General features: G+C 33.6%; 1 protein-coding gene across 4 annotated transcripts in view; it reads right to left on the bottom strand.

Moving 5' to 3' along the window:
* pou2f3 (POU class 2 homeobox 3) overlaps positions 1 to 24,540 on the bottom strand; it is a 50,676-nt gene extending 26,136 nt beyond the window's left edge. The window contains exons 1-8 of one of the 4 annotated variants that reach the window (XM_087251929.1): positions 24,421 to 24,540; positions 23,973 to 24,029; positions 17,311 to 17,345; positions 16,820 to 16,921; positions 14,402 to 14,513; positions 14,172 to 14,260; positions 3,914 to 4,087; positions 1,509 to 1,650 (exon numbers count right to left, since the gene is read on the bottom strand). In XM_087251929.1, the coding sequence (XP_087108055.1) occupies positions 1,509 to 1,650; positions 3,914 to 4,087; positions 14,172 to 14,260; positions 14,402 to 14,513; positions 16,820 to 16,921; positions 17,311 to 17,345; positions 23,973 to 24,021 (703 nt within the window). In that variant the 5' untranslated portion in view covers positions 24,022 to 24,029; positions 24,421 to 24,540. 4 annotated transcript variants of the gene reach the window in all.
* Between the last annotated feature and the right edge of the window lie 2,500 nt (positions 24,541 to 27,040).

Raw genomic sequence — 27,040 nt, 5'->3', positions numbered from 1 at the left:
CAGGCATTTTTTTTTCCTTTTTTTTTTTTTTTTTAACAATAAATACTTTATAGACTTGTAATATTTTACTTTGAGGTGGGCGTAATAGCAGTTTCAGTCCTTGGTCAGGCAAGGATTCACTTTACACTTGCACAGTACACAAAAGAGAGAAACTATTGCTGGAGAAGTGTTTTTATTTATATCAGGTTTCTCCATGTTGTAAAATTATCAGGGTCATGCCTTCTAAAATAAAAAGACACACTGAAGCTTGACCTTTTATAAGGTGCAATTGTTGTAAAATACCCACAATGCATTTTTAGGATGGCAATTCAGTCACTAATTAGAATAATTAAATCATCCAAATACTGTGTTTGCCTTGTAGTAGGTATGATATAAATTACATTACAAAAAGTGACATGATTTTTTTAGGAATAGAGCACAAGTAATGCATTATTTCTGTCAAGAAAACCTTTATTTAATAAAATTAGTAAAAAAAAAAAATGTTATTCTTACTAAAACAATTTTAAATTAGCAAATAGTTTCCATCCAAAAGGCCTGCAAGTAATTCAATGAGAGCAGCCACTTTTAAAAGGCAAAAAAAGCCTTTCACTGCCTGCAGCATCATGAAAATCCACAAGAGGGCAAAATACAGGTATCAAATTATATGCAACAGGTTTGCAAGCCAAAGATTCAGGTTAATATTTTATAGGACTTAGAAACTTTTGTATCAAATATGACATGTGCGGCTCTACAGGGTTAAATTACTTTTCTAAGTACTTTATGTGAAAAGTAACTAGTAATTCAATAAGTAATTTAAGTACTTGATTAAATCCAAAAAATTCAGAGTCTCAAAGCATAGATAATAGAATCCTTTTCCAGGACCTTTTAGCTATTTATTAATATTTTTTTAAATAAAACACTAAAATTATTGATAACTGTATTCATTGAGGCACAATAAGCTTAAAATTAATGACTATATATCAAATATACCGCATACTGTGGTATAACATTTGTTAAATATTTCATTGTTTCTTAAGCAAGTGCAGTTGTAACACTTTATTTTGATGGTGGATTTGAGTATTGGTAGGCTGTACTTAATATCTGTTGATATGCTTCTTCAACAGACATTTAACTGACTCTAAGAAACTTTGCAAGTACATGTCAACATGAATGAAAAGTAATCTTACTTTACTCTTTCTCCTGAAAAGTAATTTAATTATACTAACTAGTTCCTTTGTAACTGATCACATCGAACAATGGACTTTCACGTTTAGGTGATAAAAACCAAAAGTATCTTGATGCAGCCTTTATGAAGCAAGCTGAAATTGCATCACTCAGTGATGCAATGTCAGACACATGCACTCAATGGATTGAGTGACGTCACTGTGACGGGTAGGGTTAGGGTGCGGTTAGGTGAGCATATTAAAAAGCATTGGATGCAGCTCAGGTTGCACTGCAGGTCTGCATCCAGACCCCTCTCATAAAAACCAGAGTTAGCTGTGTCCACCAGAGGGCAGCAGCACATTTACCTGCATCACTTAGCCACTTTTCCAGTAAAGGCTTGAGCTTGCACATGTTTTTGAAGCTTAGATTGAGAGCTTCAAAGCGTGAGATGGTAGTCTGACTGAAGTCATTTCCATACAGCTTTCCCATGGCCAGACCCACATCACCCTGCGGACACATCACACAAGAGTTAGGATGGGAACTGGATGAGCTTAACAAAAGCATTGTGCAAGATACATAAAATGGTTCCTTGTCGGTTTAAATTTGAAATGGAAAAGACCACTGAAAAGGGGGGAAATTTAACTTATAAGTTTTCTATAAAAATGATAAGAATGAAAGTCCCCAAACATGATAAACAATATAGATACAATTTTAGCAGTAGCCTACATTATATTTTGTAAATAAGTATGCTCATTTATTTTTCTGATATGTATAAAATACCAAGCACACAATTGTCAATATGCGTAAATGTATTCAATATAAACACATAAATACAGGGTGATTTTATTCATGAGAATAAATCATAAATAACATGGGGTTTTTGAACTAGGGTTTGAAAACGCACAGGTGGTCACAAGGGAGTTAAAATGTTTTTTTGAATTTTGTTTTTTATCTGTTTATTAGACTTTTTCAGATATAACAAAGTAATCTTACAGAGGAATTTAAACAAATATTATTTACACCCCTACCCCTCCAAACAAGATTAAATTACATTTGTTCAAGAGAGAAAAGAAGAAATAATAATAATAATAATAATAATAATAATAATGATGATAATAATAATAAAATAAAAATATATAATAAATCAATAAAAATAAAAATAATACCTGTACAGAATACATATCTCCCTTGATAACCCAATATTACAAACATGAATGCTCAGGTATTTAATTACATTTGCTTTGCAATTGAAATGCCCTAAAATTTAGATTGACAGTTTGTAGAGATACTGACATCCTTAGAAAAGATTATTCTAAATGGGTCTCATGTTTCAAAAAAAAAGCACATGTATTGCCGTTTATTGTAAACCTGATTTTTTCCAAATGGATAAAGTTCATTGCATCTCACAAACTAGATGTCAAAACTCAGGAGAAATCGTTGTTTCCATAATAAAAGAATACACCATCTTGGTAACAGTGTCAAAAATGCAAGGATGTTTGTAGTACAACTCAATAATCCTGCTATACTCAGAGAAAGTCCAAAAAGTGCAATAAGAGGACATGGTTCAATGTGTATCTAACCAAAATGAAATGATTGATGGACAAACCCAAAACATATGTATTAAGTCTGCGGGTGCTTGATTACAACGATCACATATAGGGTCCAAGTCTTGAGTTATTAGTATGTATATTTTTTTGAAAAAAAAGAAAAAGGATAATAGTCAACCTTTTTGTTTAGATATGTAAAGTCATAAAAAAATATTTTTTTAATTAAACCAAACCAACAAAAAATAAAAAAAGGCAATATAATATGAATTAAAAAAAAACATAAAAAATCACACAAAATTAATCAGTTGTTATCAATGTTTTAAATACAGTAGCAAGACACAATATCTATTTAAATGCATTCTTTTTTTGTCCCAAAGGTTAAAAGTGAATAATGACCCCCCTCCTCAATCAACTCAGTTCCATTTAGCTGTACTTCCTACATTCAAATCTGAACCACAATTTTGCATCCTGTTTTCTGTTTTAAATTGAATTCAGATGTATTCAGAATGTGGAATCCACTATTTGGCTTAGTCTACTTATTCTTCAGAGGATACCACAGAGGAATGAACCGGCAACTTATCCAGCATATGTTTTACCAACACAATCTCACGGCAATTCGTAACTTTTTGATTTAGTGGCTAATTCGTATGAATTCGTACGATCTAATTCGTACAATTTAGTACGATTTGCTTATCCCCCAATGACGGTTGGGGTTAGGGGTGGGGTTAGGTGCCACGCCTCCTTTTTAAAATCGTATAATTTCGTACGACTGAAATCGTACGAATTCATACGAATTAGCCACTAAACTGGCTAATTCGTAAAATACTTACGTTTTCTCGTGAGATCAGGCTGGTTTTACACAGCGGATGCTCTTTCAGCTGCAACACAGCACTGGGAAACATCCATAGACACTCATTCACACACACATATACGGGCAATTTAGTTTATTCAATTCACCTGTACCAAATGTCTTTGGACTGTGGGGGAAACCGGAGCACCCAGAAGAAACCCACGCGAACGTGGGGAGAACATGCAAACCGCACAGAAATGCCAACTGACCCAGCCTGGACTCAAACCTGCAACCTTTTTGCTGTAAGGCGACAGTGCTAACCACTGAGCCACCCCTTCTTCATAACACATATATTTTTTAAAGATGATCAAAATGTGATTAATGGTTTAAAACACTGAAAGAAAACATTTTAAAAGCGGGTGTAAAATGTCACCTGAGTAAAGCCTAGTTTAATGCGTCTCTGTTTAAAGGCTTTAGCGAACTGCTCCAGCTCCTCCAGGTCATTGGGCTCATCTTGTGGCGATCCCACATGTTTAGGCACCTGTAAGTGAGACATGTCCAGATGTCCATCCATAGAGGAACCAGCGAGACCTGACCTGCCCATTGCCTTATGGGTACACAAAAACGAAAAGTTTATTGTTTTCATTGTTTAATGTTTCCTTTTTTATAAATTTATTTTCTAATTCTTCAAGGGGATATGCAATGAGAAATCAAAATGCCATATACACTGTTAGCCCTTACTGTAGATTATGCAGTAAATAACTGTAAAATAGCCAGTGTTTTGCTGTAATAACAGGAAACACCATTTTACTGTAAAACGAGCAGGATTTGTATGAAATTGTGTAGTTTAAAGAATAAATTACAGTGATTTACTCTCTGTAGCCATTATAGGTAGTAACTGTGATAATAAATGGTAAATTACTTTTCATTCATTACAGTCCCATCTACTCTGATTGTTTATGGTGCTATATATAGAATAGTGCATTTATCTTAATGCAGAAAACAATGATTTAGACCTTGACACACACATACACAGGATGTCTCTCTTATTCTAAACACAAAATTGTGAAAAAAAGCTTTCAAAATATGTTGGCCTATTAAGGGAGCCAGGTGTTTGATTTGTTTACTTCTGAGTGCTCCATTCTCTGTTTAGCAGTTCAAATGCAGAGTCTGGTGTTATAATCCAAAAATCTACAATGAGTAAGTAAAATGTGTTTAAATATTTTTGAGGGTTTGTAAGTCTGTGTATTAAGTTATATTGTTGTTGTCTTGAACTGTGTACTTGAGGGCTACATTGTTAGCTAGTTAGTCCCTCCTCATATAACTTTTTACATTACTTTCATTTAACTATTTTTATTCACTAGATATTGCTTATTTCCATAATGAACAGTCTTTTTGTCAAATAAGCAGATTGTAAACACATAAAAACCATTAAATTCCAATCTCCTCAGCTAGGTAGCTAACATGCACAGGAATCATCACAGGTATTCGAAAACTTTTACTCTCAGGTCCCAGGTTGTGAATTTGTTGCTAAGTATTTTTCAGAGCTGTGTTTCCAACTGTGAATTCCTAACGACAATTGAAATGTTTGTTTTCTTGAATATTATTAAGTAAATAATAAAAAGATTGGATCCTTTGGGTTCTGTTTTGCCGACTTTATTTTTTATTTATTTTGTTTTTTGTTTTTTTTTTTTATAATATAAGTATGTGTGTGTGTGTTCTTTTGAAATGCATTTTTTTTAGAATTATTTGAAATAAATGTCATTTTTTTTTCTTTTGGTCCTTTTTTGTTTTTAAACTTATATTAGTGTAACCTTGTCTATCAGGCCTTGTATACCAAACCATTACAGTGAGTAGCTGGTACTACAGTGTTGCCAGTATTAGACTGTAAAAAGTCTGGTAAGGGTTAAAAGTGTACACTGTAAAAAAATGCTGGATTCCACACAATCGATTTGCGATGGGACAACTTAAAGGAGTTAAGTGAACTTTTTTGTTTTTACAAATTTAAGTGGATTGAACAATTAAGTTGTCTAAAAAACCCTTATGAATTGTGTTGTTTCAGCTCATTTTAAATTAGTAGTTTGAACAAACAGCAAATGTAATTTTTTGAGTGTAAGATTTCACTGTAGCCTAAGGTAAGTTTCAGAACTAGTTTCAAAGCTTTGTTTACACAACAATGATGTAGCAAAATAATGTACATTTTTTTTTAAGTTTTACATATACACAACAACTTTTTCAAAACAATCTATGATTGCACATGTCTGTGAAATCAGCCAAAACACTTGTATAACACTTGTATTATACACTCACCAGCCACTTTATTAGGTACGCTTGTCCAAGTGCTCATTAATCCAAATTTCTAATGAGCCAATTACATGGCAACAACTTCATGCAATTAGGCATGTAGACATGGTCAAAATTATCTGCTGCAGTTCAAACCGAGCATCAGAATAATGAAGAAATGGGATTTAAGTGACTTTGAACATGGCATGATTTACTGCAGTTTACAGAGAATAGTCAGAAAAAAGAGAAAGTATCCAGTGAGCAGCAGTTCTGTGGCCGCAAATGCCTTGTTGATGCCAGAGGTCAGAGGAGAATGGCCAGACTTGTTTGAGCTGATAAAAGGCCCACAGTAACTCAAATAACCACTTCTAGTAACTCTTAGTACTCATTACTGCCAAGGTATGCAGAAGAGCATCTCTGAATGCACAACACGTCCAACCTTAAAGTGGATGGCCTACAGCAGCAGAAGACCACATCGGGTGCCACTCCTGTCAGCTAAGAACAGGTAACTGAGGCTACAATTTGCACAGGCTTGCCAAAATTGGACAATGGAAGATTGGAAAAGGTTGTCTAGTCTGATGAGTCTCGATTTCTGCGATGACATTCAGATGGTTGGGTCAGAATTTGACTTCTAGTGGCTAATTCCAGCAGATAACGCTCAATGTCATAAAGTGTGAATCATCTCAGACTAGTTTCTTGAACATGACAATGAGTTCACTGTACTCAAATGGCCTCCACAGTAACCAGATCTCAATCCAATAGAGCACCTTTGGGATGTGGTGGAACAGGAGATTCGCATCATGGATGTGCAGCCGACAAATCTGCAGCAACTTCGTGATGCTATCATATCAATATGGACCAAAATCTCTAAGGAATATTTCTAGTTCCTTGTTGAATCTATGCTACAAAGGATTAAGGCAGTTCTGAAGGTAAAAGGTGGTTCAACCTGATATTAGTAAGGTGTACCTAAGAAAGTGGCTGATGTATATGCCAGGCCATATTTGAAGCTGTTACCTTGATAGTAAAAAGTACATACAGTGAAGTGACAACATGTAGGTTTTGTAGTGTGTATATGATGGACCTTTTTGTTGTAATACAAATGAAGTAAATCTAAACTTTGCTGAAGAAGCAAGTATCCAAATCTTGACCAGCAACAATACTATCTGCAACCGATGTGTATCTTTGATTGCTTTTAAAATCGACAAATACTGTGCATGTCTACTAATCTAACATGCACTATGCACAAAACATGGTGTCGCTGTTTTCAAAGATTTATATTTTGGGTGTGTACACAGGATTATGGCACCGTTTTTCAGAAAACTTCCACTTTCAAATTTAGACGTTTTTAATGCCTGAAATGCTGTTGCTGCATAATCAAACTGGCAAAGCACATATATTCCAGCTTTTGGTTGAGAACATTGTGTAAATGGTCTCCAAAAAGCTTATATCTGCATAAATAGCAGGTTTTGGAATGAGCCACTTGATTACTTATAGTAAAAATATACATATAAAACAGGCTGTGGAAAAACATTCGGTGTGTCCAAAATCCCATACTTCATATATTATATGAAAAACAGTATGTGAGGTGAGTGGCAAAGCAATTCAAAGTATTCAAAAAAACCTAAGTGAGAAGTATGCAGATGACCTATTACTTCTGGTAACATTCTGAATTGTGCATCACTTGGACACTTTACTATCCCATGAGGGCATGCAAGAGATCTTTTCAGAGTGGGATTAAAGTAATTTATAAGCAGGTAATGTAGTCATAAAAGAATAATAAGAGGGAGTAGGTCAAATTTCCATTCATGCTACCCACATTCATGCTATTTAGAATGTCCTTTCCTGATGCTCATGAAATAAGCTCAAATTCACATATATTACCTATTCGATTAATATGCAAATTCAAATGAAGATACTGTCTGCTTTGCCTGTTGTAAAGACTGTAGTATAGGTGTTTTAACCTATAAATCAGTATATTGATGTAGGCTTTGAAACATATGCATAAGTTTACATAGGTAGGCTGTATGTTTTTAAACTTTGGGTTTAGCCAATTATATCAGTCAGCACTTTCTTCAGAGCCTACAATCTAATGCACAAATTCAATACTCCACAATTTAAATGATTTTTTTTTTTTTTTTTTTACCTCAGAGAACACTACAAGATGTTAAAAAGTACATTTAAAATGTACAGCACCAGGGACACCATTAGTAGATATGAACTACCTGACAAAAATCTTGCCACCTATCCAAGTTTTAGGAACAACAAATAATAACTTGACTTTTAGTTGATCATTTGGTATCAGAAGTGGCTTATATGATAGCAAGGGCATCTAGATTATGCTTATTTTACCAAAATAAAATATGATCAAGCCTTGATTTTTAATTATTTAATTAGGAAAGTAAGGTCTGATTTTGCCTTGAAAAAAGTCTTGACACTTAATTAATAAGGTCATCTGAAATGGCAAAGAAATTGTTCCTGCAGGACTCAATGCCTAATCCTCCATCTTACCCCAGACATGCTTATAAATGTTTATCTATGGTGAGTGGGCTGGCCAATCCTGGAGTACATTGACCTTCTTTGCTTTCAGGAACTTTAATGTGGAGGCTAAAGTATGAAGAGTGCGATCCTGCTGAAGAATTTGCCCTCTCCTGTGATTCGTAATGTAATGTGCAGCACAAATGTCATGATACCTCAGGCTGTTTATGTTGCCATCTACTCTGCAAATCTCTTGCATGCCCCATATGGAATGTAACCCCAAACCATGACTTTGCCTTCCCCAAACTTGACTGATTTCTGTGAGAATCTTCAGTCCATGCGGGTTTCAATTGGTCTTCTGCAGTATTTGTGATGACTGGGATGCAGTTCAAAAGATGAAAAACATCTACCTTTTTCTACTTTTCCAAATGATCAATTAGAATACAAGTTATTATTCGTTGCTCTAACAACTAGGATTAACGACAAGACATTTGTCAGGTAGTGTATACTGTAAAAAAAAAAGCTGGGTTCCACACAATCTTTGTAATGGGACAACATGAAGACATCAAACTAACTTAATTTTTTATACAAATTAAAGTGGATTGAACATAAAAAATTAATTTGAAACAAAAAAAAATTATGAATTGTGTTGTTTCAGCTCATTTTTAAATAAGTAGTAGTTTGATAAAAAAGCAAATGTCAGTTTTTGAGGGTATATAATGCCAAACAATGAGATTTTATGCATTACCAACCAAAGTGTGGTGGCACTTGCCTGAATAAATCTTTTATATTCATGTAATGTTTCATGTAACATTCGTCTTGTTCGCACGACAGAGAACAAAGCAAACAGCTTGAAAGATTTCAAGATTGAAATATAAACATGTGATCCCCACATAATTATTTATTTGGTAAAGAGCTGTGCAAACATGTGTTATAACAGTACATTATCTCTTAAAATGTTCATCTTGTTTGAACATGTTTGTTTATCTTGGCTCACAGTTGTCATTAACTAAGAGCTGTTTTCTCTACAGGACAAAAGCTGCTAAAATATTTAAACTCAAATCAGTATTTCAAGTAATTTTTTAACATATGTGGCTATGTAAGTAGTGGAGTAATGTACACTATTTATCCAGCTGTTATCACAGAATAAAGTCCTTAGCGGGTTTCCTTGAATTATTTATTAAAATTATTTACGAATTATTTACTAAAGGCCCCATAGAATGGAAAACTGCATATTTTTAGATATTGATTAAATAAGTTAAGTTAAAATAATTTGATGCTTTGTTGGGTTATTTTTAACCTTTACTGGGTTATTTATTAATAACTCAACCATTTGGGTTGAATGATTGGTGCTTTGTTTGGTTATTTTTAGCCTTTGTTGGGTTATTTATTTAATAACTCAACCAGTTAGGTTAAAAATTGTAAATTTCAACAGTCAACTGATTTAAGTGAAACAGAAGAGCTGTATTAATATGTGTGCATAATGTTGTTTTTGCGTTATAAGGTTTATTTTAGCTCTAATGCAATAAAAATGTTTTTTAGTTGTTTTTTTCTTTATCAAAATACCTGATAAATTTTAAATAACAAATTTGTTATTTTTTTAACCCCTGTAAAAGTCAAGGTTTTAAAACTGCTATCATTTTCTGCTATACTATTCCTCATTCTAAAAACATTGGGTTTTTATTTAACCCAGTAGTTGAGTTAAAAAATATTTGGTACTTTATTGGGTTATTTTAAACCTTTATTGGATTATTTATTAACCTTTTTTTTATAACTCAACCTGTTGGGTTAAAAAAAAAATAGCAACAGTCAACTGATTTAAGTATTAAGTAAATTCAGTTTTTTTAAGTAAATATTTGACACATATTTTAAATATTAGTTATATTTGTAACTCAAAATGTTGAGTTAACCTTAACAACTCAGGGTACCTCTATGGTACCTCCCTTTTTACGATCCAACATGCTTTCATTATTAGCAATGCGCTTCCTTATCAATTTTTGCACTTCCCAGGGGTAACGAGAAATAATTTCTGTACAAGTGACATGCTATAATGCCATTACAACCTGTCACCACAAGCTATAAGTTATTTAATGTACTTCTTGACAGTTGAAGCCATTTCTGTTTAAACTGAACTTTAATAAGATGAACAATAATTTACTCTTTCTTAACCCTCATACACTGTAAAACAAAAAAATAAAATAAAAAATAAAAAGCTGGGTTCCACACAATTACTTCATGTCGTCCCAACACAAATCAATTAAGTAAACTTGCTTGTTTTTACAAATTTAAAGGGATTAAACATAAAATAATTAAGTTGTACCCCCCAAAGACTCAGGAATTCTGTTAATTCAACTCATTATAAATAAAAAGTTTGAACAAGCAGCAACAATATTTTTTGAGTGTACAAGTTACCACTATAGTAATATTAAGCTTAGCGAATTTGCAAACTTCAACTAACTAGCATTGATGACTACATATTATAATGACCTATATTAGACAGATGTTTATCTTAATGGTAAGACTTTATTTTGATGGTCCCTATTACACATTTTGTTGACTAAAAGTGGTATTGTTGTATTGTAAATGCCTTCAACATTTAACTGACTATAAGAAGCTTTACACTAACCCTAACCCTAACTCTAACTAACAGTCTACTTGTAATTTAATGAGAATTAGTTGGCATGTAGATGCAATGTAACCTAAATTCAACGAAATGCATTAGAGGGACCATCAAAATAAAGTGATACCTTAATAATTCCTGTCTGTGTTGTTATATACACTGTAAAACCCAAAAAGTCAAGGTAACTCAAACATTTGAGGAAATCGATTGCAACAAACCATTTAAGTTCTAAAGCTAACTCATTACCTTCTACATTTAGTTCAAAACGTTTTTCAAATGAGTAGAATTAACTTTCAGTAACTACAGATACATCCATGTCAGCCTCTTTTGTCGAAGGAATTATAATTCGCCTATTTAACCCATAACTCATGAGCTGCTCAACCACTTTTAACAACTGAACCAGTCACCACGGATATGGTTTTATTTTCCGTGGTGGTGTTGATAACAACTCTTTAGAAATTGAATACAAATGTGCCATTCATTGCTTTGGCAAGTATCATGTAAACAGTGATATGGTTGATGATCAGATATTTCTATGTTTGGGACACTATGTTTGGGATTTTTTTTTTTTTTTTTTTATCTGATATTTACTTTTTCAAACAACAGTCAAAAAGAAATTAACTTCCACATAACCCGTTATGGAGAAACTTTCAAGAAGGTAACACATCACACATGCACACATGCACATAAACTCTACCAACATGGTTTCCGGGCTAAGAGTGGTTTGTAATTATGCTGCACCATACCAGGCTCACATTGAAATACAACTTAATTTGAAACTATTGTTTGTGATAAGGCATCTGCTTAATTTGGTAAAATATTTTTGCTTTACAAATGTAGTATATTTATTTTGCTGATTTGTATATCAGAGTACAGCAACTACTGTAGACCCCTTTTTGCAGTGCCGTACGATAGAATTTCACAAGTTCAAACTCTAGTGTGACCGCAGTATGATTGATTGATTGATTGATTGATTGATTGATTGATTGATTGATTGATTGATTGATTGATTGATTGATTGATTGATTGATTGATTGATTGATTGATTGATTGACTTTCTGTCTGAGTGTACTTTACAGAGTAAAAAAGTGGTTGATATATTGATTGACAGACTGACTGGTTAGACAACTGGTTAACAACTGAATAGTTGGTTGATTTGTTTGTTGGTTGTTTTACTGACTGACTGGTTTGTTGGTTGGTTCTTTGACTGACTGGTTAACTAGTAAATTGATGGACTAAGCGATTGACTGACTGGTTGGTTTATTGACTTACTGACTGACTGAGTGACTGACTGACTGACTAGTTGGTTTATTGATTGATTGACTGTTTGGTTTATTGACTGACTGACTGACTGACTGGTTGGATTGTTATTTAGTTTATTGACTGACTGACTAATGCTTGGTTGACTGGCTGACTGGTTGTTTAGTTGATTTATTGATTGACTGACTTACTGGCTGATTGCTTTTTACAGAGTAACAAAGTTATTAGTTGGTTGATTTATTGGCCGACTGACTGATTGACTGACTAGTTGGTTGATTTGCTTGTTGGTTGTTTTACTGACTAACTGGTTTGTTGGTTGGTTTATTGACTGAGTGGTTGATTAGTAAATTGATTGATTGAGTGATTGACTAACTGACTAGTTGGTTTATTGAATGACTGACTAGTTGGTTTATTTTTTTGGTTTATTGACTGACTGACTGACTGATTGGTTGGTGGACTTTGGTTGATTGATTAGTTGGTTTATTGATTGACTAGTTAGTATATTGATTGACTGGTTGGTTTATTGATTGACTGACTGGTTGGAATATTGATTCACTGACTGCATGGTTTATTTTGCTAGGATCACACTAAAGTTCGTATGTGAAAATTCTGTAGTACGACACTGCAAAAAGTGGCAGCATTAAACAAGATAATTAGCTATTAAAAAAGTGAGTGATTGGTCCATGTTTTAAATTTCTTTCCAAAGAGGTCGTGTTTTGATCTTCGATTGGTCTCACGCAATCATGTGAAGCAATTTCGCAGGTAAGAGTTCACCAATCTTGAAATTTTCAAAGCAACGAACTGCGATACTTGAGAAAAGTAGCTTTACTGGTCATGTGATTGATTGTTTTTTTTGGTTAGTTTGTTGACTGACTGACTGGTTTGTTGGTTTATTGACTTACTGACCCACTCGTTGATTAACTGATTGACTGACAGACTGACTGGTTGTTTGTTTTATTGGTTTCCTGACTAAGGGGGTTGTTGGTTTATTGACTGACTGACTGACTGACTGACTGACTGACTGACTGACTGACTGACTGACTGATTGGTTTATTGATGGCCTGACTGAGCGGTTTGTTGGTTTATTAACTGACTCACTGACTGACTGACTGACTGACTGACTGGTTGGTTGCTTTATTAATTATCTGACTAAGTGGTTTGTTGGTTTATTGATTAACTAGTCATTTAGTTGGTTGACTGACTGACTGACTGACTGACTGACTGACTGACTGACTGACTGACTGACTGACTGGTTGGTTGGTTGGTTGGTTAGTTGATTGCCTGACTGAGTGGTTTGTTAGTTTATTGACTAACTGGCTGGGTAGTTGTTTGTTTGGATGGTTGTTTTATTGATTGACTGACTGACTGACTGACTGGTTGGTTGGTTGGTTTATTGATTGCCTGAAAAAGTGGTTTGTTGGTTTATTGATTGATTGACTGACTGACTGACTGACTGGTTGGTTGCTTTATTATTGTCTGACTGAGTGGTTTGTTGGTTTATTGATTGACTGGTTAATTAGTTGGTTGACTGACTGACTGACTGGTTGGTTGGTTGGTTTATTGATTGCCTGACTGGTTTGTTGGTTAATTAGACTGTCTGACTGGATGATTAACTGGTTGACTGACTGGTTGGTTGGTTTATTGACTGACTTACTGCCTGACTGACTGACTGACTGATTAGATGTTTGGTTGGTTGTTTCATTGATTAACTGACTCTCTGGTTCAGTGGTTGGTTGGTTTAACTAATTAACTGAATGACTGACTGTCTCGTTGAATTGCTAGCTGGCTGACTGGTTGATTTTAAGATTGATTGATTGATTGATTGATTGATTGATTGATTGATTGATTGATTGATTGATTGATTGATTGATTGATTGATTGATTGATTGATTGATTGATTGAGGGATGGATGGATGGATGGATGGATGGATGGATGGATGGATGGATGGAAGGTTGGTTGGTTGGTTGGTTGGTTGGTTGGTTGGTTGGTTGGTTGGTTGGTTCGTTCACTCATTTATTCATTCCTTCATTTATTTGTTGATTTGTAATGTACCTGTGGAGTGAGTGCAAGACCAGGTTGGTGCGGGAGAAGTCCTGTCTGAGTCTGGGATGGCAAGGAAAGCAGATTGGGTGGCAGGAGTGCTGTAGGAAACAAAAATAATTTAACATGCATTAGGGTTTGCGTTAAAGTAAGCATTTATGTACTGCAGTTAAATCAAGCAAAAAAACTGTTTGTTCAACGATGAACAACGTTTCTGAGAATATAGGCAATACAGTACATACACAGACCTTGATGTCCTGACTGGGCCTGTGAGAGGAGGAATGATGAAGGAGAAGACAGGTGAGATCCAGGCATCAGGACGAGCTGCGGCAGAGGGTGCAGGGAGGGCATCTCCTGAAAAACACCCATCACCCTAGTCATTAATATAAGCCATTACATGTTTTCGCACATTTTTTTTTATAGCTTTAAAGTTAAAATGATTTCACCAAGAACACGTCTGATTTAAATTTAGTATAAAAAAATCCCCACATCCATACATCAATAATTAATCTAGAAATATAAGGAGACTATAGAACAAAACAGAAGGAAAATACATTTTGCATAAAGTCTATCAAGATTTTTGCATTATGATATTATTTTGAAAACAATTGAGCGGATTTAAATGAAAGTCTAAGCTTTTCTGTGGTTTTTCATTTTCATAATTTTTTTTATTAATAAATCAATTATTAAAATTTATTTAATTTATTAATATACATTTTTTTTAAATATCTAAATTTAAAACTACATTTTTAATATATTGTTTTTCTCACATTAAACATTATTTTGTTCATTAGTGAGAACTGGGAAAAAATTAAGTTTACAGATTTAAATGAAATGTAGTGTTTAAAAGCAAAATTGCAACTAATTATTAAAATTTTCTTTCATTAAAATAAAAAATACATAAAATGTAATTCAGTTTTCAGAAATTAGATAAAAATGAATTGTTTTGATTTGTTTAACAATTTTTGATCACTGAATGCATCATTTATTTTATACTGCTGATATAAAAAACAGTAATAAAAATATTGGGAACACTTTAGGTCACAATTCATGCTGTTTACTGCTGTCCTATTACTTGCCTATTATTAAGATATTAACTGTATATTAGTAGTTATAAAGTTGCTTACATCCGTTCACGGGATCAGAAATTGGGCCCGATCACACGGTTTCAGACTCGATCGGAATCGGATGTTATCGCCTGATGAGGACTCGAATATCATTATGCAATAACTTGCCTAATTACCCTAATCTGCATAGTTAACCTAATTAACCCAGTTAAGCCTTCAAATTTCACTTAAAGCTGTGTAGAAGTGTCTTAAAAAATATCTAGTCAAATTTTATTTGCTGTCATTATGGCAAAGATAAAAGAAAGTTATTAGAAATAAGATATGAAAACAATTATGTTTAGAAACGTGTTAGAAAAAATCTGTTCTCTGTTAAGCAAAAACTGGGGGAAAAAATTAACAGCGGGGGCTAATAGTTTTTATTAGTTGAACTGTACATACACATATATAGTAGGTAGTGCTGTTGCCTCACAGCAAGAAGGTCTCTGGTTCGAGCCTTGGCTGAGTCAGTTGGCGTTTCTGTGTGGAGTTTGCATGTTTTACCCGTGTTTGTGTGGGTTTCTTCAGGGTGCTCCGGTTTCCCCCTCAGTCCTAAGACATGTGCAAGCGAATTCAGTAGGCTTAATTGTTGTTAATAGTGTATGAGTGTGAATGAGTGTGTATGGATGTTTCCCAGAAATGGGTTGCAGCTGAAAGAGCATCCGCTGCATAAAACATATGCTGGATAAATTAGTGGTTCATTCCGCTGTGGCGACCCCAGATTAATAAAAGAAATAAGTCAAAAATGAATGAATATATATGTTTATATATTCTCATTATTGTTTAACACAATTGCAGTTATGTGGTGGCACAGGATTAAGACTTCACACTCAAGATATGTAAACTTGGGACTGCCTGCCGGGTGTTTTAAGTCGAGGTGCTATTTGTTTTAAAATTAGATTTTTTTATATTTACTGTTGCACTAAAGTCCAAAAGTGAAGAATTGATGTTATTTATAACTTGATTGTTCAAGCTACCTCACAGAAGTGCTCTGTTTGTTAACAGAATTGTTGAATATTAAAATAAGGTAAATAAAATAAAAAACAAGGAACATCCTTTTTTGCTCTTCTTTATTCTTTTTTAATGTATTGTAGAATTATCCGATCAGGTTTTGGAATTGGTAGACACTCAAAATCAAATGACTCGGACTAGAGGGCAAAGAAACCTGATTGGGACATCCCTATTATAAAGTACGATCTTATTCTAAATCCCTATTCCAACCCAAACACTTATACCCAACTTCTTCCTAACTAAATATCAATAAACAGCTAACAAGTAATTTATTAAGCTATGAATTGTAACCTAAACTAAAGTGTTACCAAAACATTTTATTTATTTATAAAAATTACAATTCAAGTACATTCACATTGTACTTGAATACAATATCACAGAATTACAGAAATATTACAATTACAGAATATACAAGTACTTTATTTCATCTTAATTTTCTCACTACAAAACATAATTCCCTTTTGACCACTGCATGAACTTAAATATCACCCAAACATCTAAAGTTGATGCATTTCCAGCCTCTCCATGCCTGAGATAGAAACATACCCCAGTCAGCTGGCCAGGAGGCAGCGGTGATCCCTGAGTTAAGTGGCATGTCTTGTGTGAAGATCCAGAATGTGGTGAATCGTTCAGGTTCTCGGTTTTAATCTGTACACCAAACAAAGACTATGTTAAGTAACTCAAACCCAGAGCACATTTTACAGTTGTGTTTTGGTCCTCGGGCATGTGTGTGTGTGTGTGTGTGTTTTATGTGTGTACTCAGAGACCAGTAAGGCTGCTGGACTTGTTCTGCAGGAGAGGGCCTTTAACAAACATTCCTTCCCTTCCCGCAGGCACAGTATGCAAATACCCTCCAAGCCTGAAGCTTAGTTCCTGCGCACGAAACCTTTCACTGTCCTTACCAATAGATCATATGACAGAACTAATGAGGACTAAAGAAAACGTTGCATATAAGTGTAGCTATGTACTGCTCTGTGTATCTATCTGGTTCATTTTCTGATGATGACCATTTAGTAAAGCAATGTTTGTATACTCACTTGTCTGGTGAAGTCGATGCCATTTTGTTCAATGTCTGGAAAATAAAAGGAAAGTTAGTACAGTTCTGCATTAACATCTACACTGTGTGCTTTCTCAATTAGATCAAGCTTATTTTACTAAACACTTTTTTCAGTTTTTTCTTCACCACTTGACCTTTTAACTTGCCAACCATTAGTTCATAGGTTTTCATTAAAACAAAACAATTTTAAAAACTCAAAATTTTCTTGCACTGTCAGAAATTAGTCCAAATGCTGTGACTGTGGAGGTACCTTTTTAAGTATGTTTGTAGCTTTAAGTTTCATATAGGTACCTTTAAAAGACATATCAATACCTATAGTGTACAGATGAGTATCTAAAGTGAGTATGTTAATACCTAAAGTTTGTGAATATTAGTATCTAAAGTGTGAATATTCATTAATTCATTAATTAATTCATTTATTTTTCTTCAGTTTAGTCCCTTTATTTTATCAGGGGTCGCCACAGTGGAATGAACGCTAACTTATCCAGCGCATGTTTTACACAGCGGATGCACTTCCAGATGCAACCCAGTACTGGGAAACGACCATACACTCTCACATTCACACAAACTCTTTGACCAATTTAGTTTATTCAATCCACCTATAGTGCATGTCTTGGATTGTGGGGGAAACTGGAGAACCTGGAGCAAACTCCACAGAGAAATGCCAACTGACCCAGCCGTACTGCCTAAAGTGTAAATATTAGTACCTAAATAGTGAAGTTTAATTAAAAGGTTTGCGTATTATTAACTAAAGTGTGATATTTGTACCTAAAGTGTGCGTATTAGTACCTAAGGTTTACCTAAAATGTGAATATTAGTATGTGTGTATATTAATACCCAAACTGTGCATAGAACCTAAATTGTGCATCTTTGCACCTAAGTGTGCATGTTAGTACCTAAAGTGTGAATCTTAGTGCCATAAGTATATATAATATTACCTAAAGTGTACGTATTAGTTCCTAAAGTGTGCTATTAAAGAGTGAACATTTGTTTCTAAAGTGTGAGTATTATTATGTAAAGTGTGCATATAAGTACCTAAAGTGCACCGATTAGTCCCTAAAGTGTGCATAGTAGCACATGTAGTGTGCATATTAGTACCTAAAGTGTAAAAATTAGGTCCTAAAGTCTGAATATTACTACCTTAAGTGTATATATTAGTTCCTAAAGTGTACATATTCGTACCTAAAGTGTGCATATTATTACCTAAAGTGTGAATATTAGTATGTGTGCATATTAGTACCCCAAGTCTGCATATTAGTACCTAAAGTGTACATATTAGTGTGTGCATGTGTGTTTTACATAAAAAAGGCTCAAAATTCATCTGCAAAACCTTTTATTCTAAAATTACCAAAATTGACTTCATCCGATGTTCAGATTTTTGAGTTATAAATGAATGCAAATATTTAACTGTGCATATTTAATGAATCAATACCTCTAGTTTAGTACACACCAGAAGTATGGTGGTAATTATTATTTGTGTTTAAAACCTGTTCACCTTCAATGTCTTGCCATAGTATCTATAATGGACCACACCATGAAAACAAACAGCCAAACGTTCCACTGAAGTGAGCGTGGAGGGTTAGTTGGGGGTTCAAAGGTCGTCAATGGCAGGTAATCTCTCTTGATTTGAATTTCAAATGGAGCTCTATGAGGCTGTGGTTGCAGTGCCACTCACTCCCCCCATAATATGGAAATCAAGCCTCTCCTGAGCTAAACTTCCAGTATGGAAATCATCAGATCATGCAAATGAGTTTCCATGGCAACCTTTAGAGGCCTTCACATTTGAATACTTACAGACCTCCAGGTGCATCTGTGTTTCTCTCTCTCACACACAAACATACATGCTTATGCACGCTCCAATAACAATAATGTGACTATAAAACATGCTGGAACCCATTACCTGTGTTTTAATTATACCACATCCCTTTAAAATGTTAAAGTCAGAATAAATTGTAATGCTGTCATGTTATACATACAAAGTCCAAAATAAGAATAAAAACTATTTAAAACTAATAGTAAAAGACTAAAATTAATATTTTAGTAATTGTTGCACTTTTTTATTTTACTTTTAATATTTTTATATTGTCTGTTATTATTTTATATTTTCTGTTTTTATTTTATTTGATATTTTCAGTTTTTTTTTCATTTTATTTTATATTTTCTGGTTTTATTTGATATTTTTCTGTTTTCATTTTATATTTTCTGTTTTTGTTTTATATAATATTTTATGCTTTTATTTTATTTTATATTTTATGTTTTTATATTTTTTATTTTATTTTTTTATATTTTGTTTTATTTTATCTTTCATGTTTTTATTTTATGTTTTTATGTTATTTAATATTTTATGTTTTTATTTTATTTTATATTTTTTGTTTTTATTTAATGTTTTATGTTTTTTTTTTATTTATATTTTATGTTTTTATTTTATATTTAGTTTTTCATATTTTATGTTTTTTCTTTTATATTTTATGTCTTATTTGATTTGATTTTATATTTTATGTTTTTATTTTATATTTAGTTTTTCATAATTTATGTTTTTACTTTGTATTTTGTGTTTTTATTTATTTTTTATTTTATGTTTTTTTATATTTAGTTTTTTTATCATATTTTATGTTTTTATTTTATATTTTATGTTTTAGGCGAGGCAGTGGCGCAGTAGGTAGTGCTGTCGCCTCACAGCTAGAAGGTCGCTGGGTTGCTGGTTCGAACCTCGGCTTAGTTGGTGTTTCTGTGTGGAGTTTGCATGTTCTCCCTGCCTTCATGTGGGTTTCCTCTGGGTGCTCCGGTTTCCCCCACAGTCCAAAGACATGTGGTACAGGTGAATTGGGTAGGCTAAATTGTTCAGTTGTCGGTTCATTCTGCTGTGGCGACCCAGGATTAATAAAGGGACTTAACCGAAAATAAAATGAATGAATGATTATGTGTTTTAATTTTATTTTATATTCATTCATTCATTTTTCTTCGGCCTAGTCCCTTTATTAATCTGGGGTTGCCACAGTTGAATGAACTACCAACTTATCCGGCATATGTTTTATCCAGCATATGCCCTTCCAGCTGCAACTCATCACTGGGAAACATCCATACAAACTCATTCACTCACATAAACTGAACAATTCAGCTTACCCAATTCACCTATATCACATGCCTTTGGACTGTGGGGGAAACCAGAGCAAGCCCACTTCAACACAGGGAGAACATGCAAACTCCACACAGAAATGCCAACTGACCCAGCCGGGTCTCGAACCAGCAACCTTCTTGCTGTGAGGCAATTGTGCTACCCACTGCACCCCACAGTCCAAAGACATGTGGTACAGGTGAACTGGGTAGGCTAAATTGTCCGTGGTGTATGAGTATGGATGTTTCCTAGAGATGGGTTGCGGCTGGAAGGTTAAAATCGTGCTGAATAAGTTAGCGGTCAATTCCGCTGTTGCGACCCCAGATTAATAAAGAGACTAAGCCGAAAAGAAAATTAATTAATCAATTAATTCATATATATGAATATGTAAATACATAATTTATGTTTTTACTTATCTAATTTTCAATGAACTGGTTTAACCCTGGATTTAGATGAGCTTTCGATAATGATCAAGTAGGCTTTATTCAGAATAAAGACTATTTGTAAACATGCATTTTCTTGTTTCTTCTACAACCCAAATATTTATAGTTATCACATGACCTGCTGGGACATCTGATAGGTCTAACCCAAACCCTAATCCATAACCAAACACCTGACACCGCAGAGGTGGTGGAACATAAATGACACACATATATATGTATATATGTTTTAACATTCAGAGACAATACAGGGCTCTCTCTCTCTGAATTCTCATTTCTTTCAGCTTCCTCATTTAAACAGGACTGTTCCCTACAGAAGCCATTGTAAGCAGAGCATGATTCAGTATCGCCTGAGGCATATGAGCGCTTCACAGCAAACAAACCGCCACATACATCCTGGTACAGATGTATCATTCATCAATCTGCACGCATCTACTAAGCTCAGCTACTCTGTGTGATAAATAATAAAATAAACACAAAAAATGACGCTGTTGTTTGTTTGAATAACTTTTTTTAAAATGAGCTGAAACAACACAGTTATGGAGGTTATTTTTTGATGTTCAATCCACTTAAATTTGTAAAGTTTACTTAATAACTCAACTTAATAATAATAATAATAATAATAATAATAATAATAATAATAATCATCAAATAAAACTGTCATCCTAACACCAATAAATAGTGTAAAACAGCAATACTGACTACAAAAATATTGTCTTTTTTTTCATCTGACTGTCAAGATGCTAATTATATGTCTGTTACACTTTCTTTTTTGAATATTTGTTTCACTGATTTTTGTCAATGCCTGGAACATAAAAGATGATCAATATATACAGTTGAAGTCAGAATTATTAGCCCCCCTAAATTATTATCCCCCTGTTTTTTTTTCCTAATTTCCGTTTAATGAAGAGAAGATTGTTTCAATAATCTCCAAACATAATAGTTTTAATAACTTATCTCAAATAACTGATTTATTTTATCTTTGCCATGATGATAGTAAATAATATTTTACTAGATATTTTTCAAGATACTTCTATACAGCTTAAAGTGACATTTAAAGGCTTAACTAGGTTAATTAGGTTAACTAGGCAGGTTAGGGTAATTAGGCAAGTTATTTACAATGGTTTGTTTTGTAGACTATTGAAAAATATAGCTTAAAGGGGCTAATAACTTTGTTCTAAAAATGTTGTTTAAAAATTTAAAACAGCTTTTGTTCTAGCCAAAATAAAACAAATCAGTCTTTTTCCAGAAAAAAAAAAAAATATTATCAGACATACTGTGAAAATTTCTTTGCTCTGTTAAACATGATTTGCGAAATATTTAAAAAAGAAAGATTCAAAGGGGGGCTAATAATTTTGACTTCAATGTTATATATATATATATATATATATATATATATATATATATATATATATATATATATATATATATATATATATATATATATATATAGTCAAAAAAGTATGACTCCTACAGTTTGAACATACTGCCATCAACACAAAGAGTTAAAGTTCCGGTCAAAACCACAAACTGTTGTTGTGAAGAAGCCCTGCGGCACTTCGTGAAATGATGATCCTCATTTGATGTGAATGTGAGTCACAAACACATGTATTTACATTCAACCGCACATAAAATGTCGGAAAAACAAATGACTGGAAGATGGACAACTTGTGAGAAAGCATCAATCAAACAATGAACAAACTCCCATTGGAATGGAAAAAAAGTAATCCAATAAAATTATAAAATTCTATCAAATAATGGATACCACACAGTTCAAGCTATTAACACACCATTAACTACACTCAAAAATGAGTTTTGCTACTTGTTCCAACTACTTATTTAAAATGAGCTGAATCAACACAATTCTTAGTTTTTTTTCTTTTAAGTTTATGATTTATGTTGGGACAACATGATTAAATTGTGTGGAAACCATCATTTTTAACAGTGTAAGATGATTAACTCAATAAACTGCTAAACTGCTGCTTATTAATTGTCAGTAAGGGTTTAGGGTAATCAAATAATGCTTCCAATAGACCACAGATTACTAAAACTAAGAGTTTTAATAAAAAAAAAATACAAATTTGGCTGCTTATCAATAGTTAGTAAGATCGGGGGTAGGTTAATAAAATAATATTTCTAATAGCACAGAATACTTTATAAGTGTCTATAATATTGTGAACAACATCACTGTGATCACACTTTTTCTTTAAGCAACAACTCTATTAACAACACTATTAACAAACCATTAACTAAGATTTTAGCTCAATACATTTCTAATTAGCTGCTCATTAATAGTTAGTAAAATTGTAGTTGGGGTTAGGTTAATCAAATAATATCTCCAATAGCACAGAATACTTTCTAAATATGTACAATTGGTGTGAACATCATCACTGTAACAAAAAAGTTTACACTTTACTTTAAGTGCACCAACTCACACTATTAACAAACTTTTAACTAATATTTTGATCTCAATACAAATTAGCTTTTTATAAATAGTTAGTAAGATAGTAGTTGGATTTAGGTTAATCAAATACCTCCAATATAGCACAGAATACTTTTGAAATGTGTAAATATTGTGAACATTATCACTGTAACAAAAAAGATCACACTTTACTTTAAACTACAACTCATTAACAAACCATTAACTAAGATTTTAGCTCAATAAACGATTAATTAGCTGCTTTTTAATAGTTAGTTAGCGATAGTTAGGTTTAGGTTAATCAAATACTTTCAATATAGCACAGAATACTTCGAAATGTGTATAAATGTTGTGTATGTCATCACTGTAACAAACAATTTCACACTTTACTTTAAGCTACAACTCATTAACATTAAGACTTTAGATCAATAAATAATGAGCCCAACAAAAATTAATGACAATGAATGTGGTTTGTTAATTTACTAAGTTTAATTCTTAATTTATAACTAAAAATATTTAAGATTTCTTTACAGTATATGTATATATATATAAATACACACACATACATACATACACACACATAGGTGTGTTGTTTCCACTAAATATCATCACACATTAGATAAGAAACCGTTTCAAAGCAACATTGAAAGCGTGAAAATGCTCCTTACCAGCTTGTTCATGCTGAGATTCTGTCTGCTCAACAGCGTCTGTGCTCATCTTAATATCTGTAATGATAAATACAGCTGATTTTCCTACAGGATCACAACTTTATGCAGACACTGGGGCAATTCATGCCATGGCCCTGCCAGTAAAATGATCTTGAGGTTTATTCTAATGTGTCCAGCTTTCAAATGCTCTCCTTTATGTAAAGGGCTCGTTGTAATATTCATAAGAGCAAGGGTATCCCCGTTGAGCATTCACCACAATCACTCTGTCTCTCCACCCTAATCTCTTCTAGTCAAAAACATTTAAATCTGTCAATATAGAGAGCTGTGAACAGGTACGATGCAAAACAATATGATTCCACAAAACGGTCACTGCTTGAGAAGACTGCAGGAATCTGAGAGACCAAGAAGATTTGTATTTATACAGTATGTATAAAAAATATCCACTTACCTAAAAGGTCTGTTGAATTATGTCTCCTGCTTTTTCTCAACTCACAAACTGAGAGAAGCCTTTTTAAAAATGTTCAGAGGAACTCATTTAGCAAAGTGGGTTAGTTAGTAGAGGCGCATTGAGCTCGTCAGTATCCCACAGCAGCCAATAGACACGTCATTTGCATAAGGCCCTCGGTGTGTCCTATCCAGACTCTGACTTTTTGCATAAAACAACAAAAGGCAGACGGCAAACTTGGAAAAGCTTGAGAATTAGAGCATGCGTGCTGTTCTGCCTGTGCTCTGTGTACACTGAAAACTTAAAGTGTGCCTGCTCTTTGATTGAACACGGCATAGTTCTGTTTGTTCAGATATAGCGTTTGCATCAAGGCTGGAATTATTACAAGGTGTTCACATTTAAACCCTTTTCAGGCACTTTACAGGTTTATATTCAAACTTTTACAGCACTTGTGTGGCAAATCCACATCATGTACTTTTTCATAACATTTTATTTTACACTGTAAAAAAAATGCTTGGTTCCACACAAGTCATTCAAGTTTTCTAAACACAAATCAATTAGGTTAAAGTAACAAATTAAAGTGGATTGAACATTAAAAAAAAAATTATATTGTCCTAGAAGCAACAGAAAGGGCAAAGCAGTGGTGCAGTAGTCAGTGCTGTTGCCTCACAGCAAAAAGTTTGTGTGTTGCTGGTTCGATCCTCGGCTCAGTTGGCTTTTCTGTGTCAGGTTCTCTCTGCATTCGCGTGGGTTTCCTCCGGGTGCTCCGGTTTCCCCCATTGTCCAAAGACATGCGGTACAGGTGAGTTGGGTAGGTTAAAATGTCCGTAGTGTATGAGTGTGTGTGTGAATGAGTGTTTGTGGATGTCTTACAGAGATGGGTTGTGGCTGGAAGGGCATCCACCATGTAAAAACGTGCTGGATTAGTTGGCGGTTCATTCCGCTGTGGTGACCCCAGATTAATAAAGGGACTAAGCCGACAAAATAATGAATGAATGATGAATGATAAAGCAACGTAGACTCATTCTAGAAAACGTAGCCCTATATACATTTCTGTACACTTCTGTAGCCAGACATACATATGGCATTTTGTCTTTAAAACCAACGCTACGGGGCAGTATGATGTCGTTCCTTTTCACACTTACCAGCAATGTGGATGATAGGCCAGGGTTGCATCTTGCTAGGGGCGGCATGGATGGAGACACCACCCCCTGGTCTTCACTTTCGTTTGAGACAATCCCCTCCCCACCAACAACCCAAGGGCATCCGCTACATAAAAACTTGCTGGATAAGTTGGCAGTTCATTCCGCTGTGGCGACCCCAAATTAATAAAGGGAATAAGCCGACAAGAAAATGAATGAAAGAATGAATGTTGCAAACTGATAATTTCTTATTATTTTATTCTACTTTGTCTGTATAGTCATGCAAACGCTTGTAGAGCAAGTAGTTTGTCCGTTTTCTGCCGTTTATTTTTGGTAGTCATTTCTCCCATAAGCAACTGAATCAGAAGTTCTAAAACAATTGCAAAAATGAGCGCACTTCTGCATTGAAGAATAAGGTCAACAGGTGAATTGAATAAGCTAAACTGGCCATATGTGTCTGAGAGTGTGTATAGGTGTTTTCCAATACTGGGTTGCAGCTGGAAGGGCATCTGCTGTGTAAAAAATATGCTAGATTAGTCGGCGCTTCATTTTGCTGTGACCACCCCTGATTAAGAAAGGGTCAAAGCCGAAGGAAAATAAGTGTATGCTCTCTGAAATTTAATTTATTCACTTTTTAAACAAATCATATTTTTTTATTTCACGTATTGTTCTGTCGTGATATGGTAATTTTGTCTTCACCCAATGCTTAATCAAAGACAGCAGATGCTACAAGCACATTCAGTCCAGAAATCTCCTTTTAATCAAAAGAAAGGATTTCTTTTATTTAAATAGTTATTTAATATTACATATTTAGTAAGACAAATGAAACACAATTAATTTAAAGCAATTTATCCAAAGTCAAATATTTAAACATTAATAAAACTTTTTCAGCACATGTACCGACATTGTTATTAGCGCTTTTGTGAAATAATTATTGTTGTTTTTCCAGGGCAAAGAAATTTTCACAGAGTTTCCTGCCAGTTATCACAAGGACACTTAACTGTTCTAAGTTTTGTCAGTTTAGTGGCTAATTCGTATAAATTTGTATGAGTTCAGTCATACGAAAATGTAATTTTTTTTAAAGAAGGCGTGGCACCCAACCTAACCGGGAACCACACCTTCTAAACCCAACCGTCATTGGAGGATAAGCAAATCGTACTAAATTGTATGAATGGATTGTACGAATTCATACAAATTAGCCAATAAATCAAAAGTTACTAATTGCCTTGAGATTGTGTTGGTTTTTCCCATATGTTTTCTCATGAATAAAATTGTTTAGTTTATTTATTTATTTATTTGATTGACTGAAAGAAAAGCAGTTTCTTTTTAAAATAAGAAATTATTTTAAAATATAGAAATTATTTTTAAAATAAATTTAAGGTCAATATTAGTAGCCAAAAAATATATTTTACTGGTTACAGAATAAACCACTGTTGTCTAAAGATGCCTAGTTGACTTAATTAACCTAGTAAACTTTAAAC

Source organism: Danio rerio, chromosome 5 (genome assembly GCF_052040795.2).
Source record: "Danio rerio strain M-AB ecotype USA chromosome 5, GRCz13ab, whole genome shotgun sequence".
NCBI lineage: Eukaryota > Metazoa > Chordata > Actinopteri > Cypriniformes > Danionidae > Danio > Danio rerio.
This window is presented reverse-complemented; position numbering and strand designations above follow the sequence as displayed.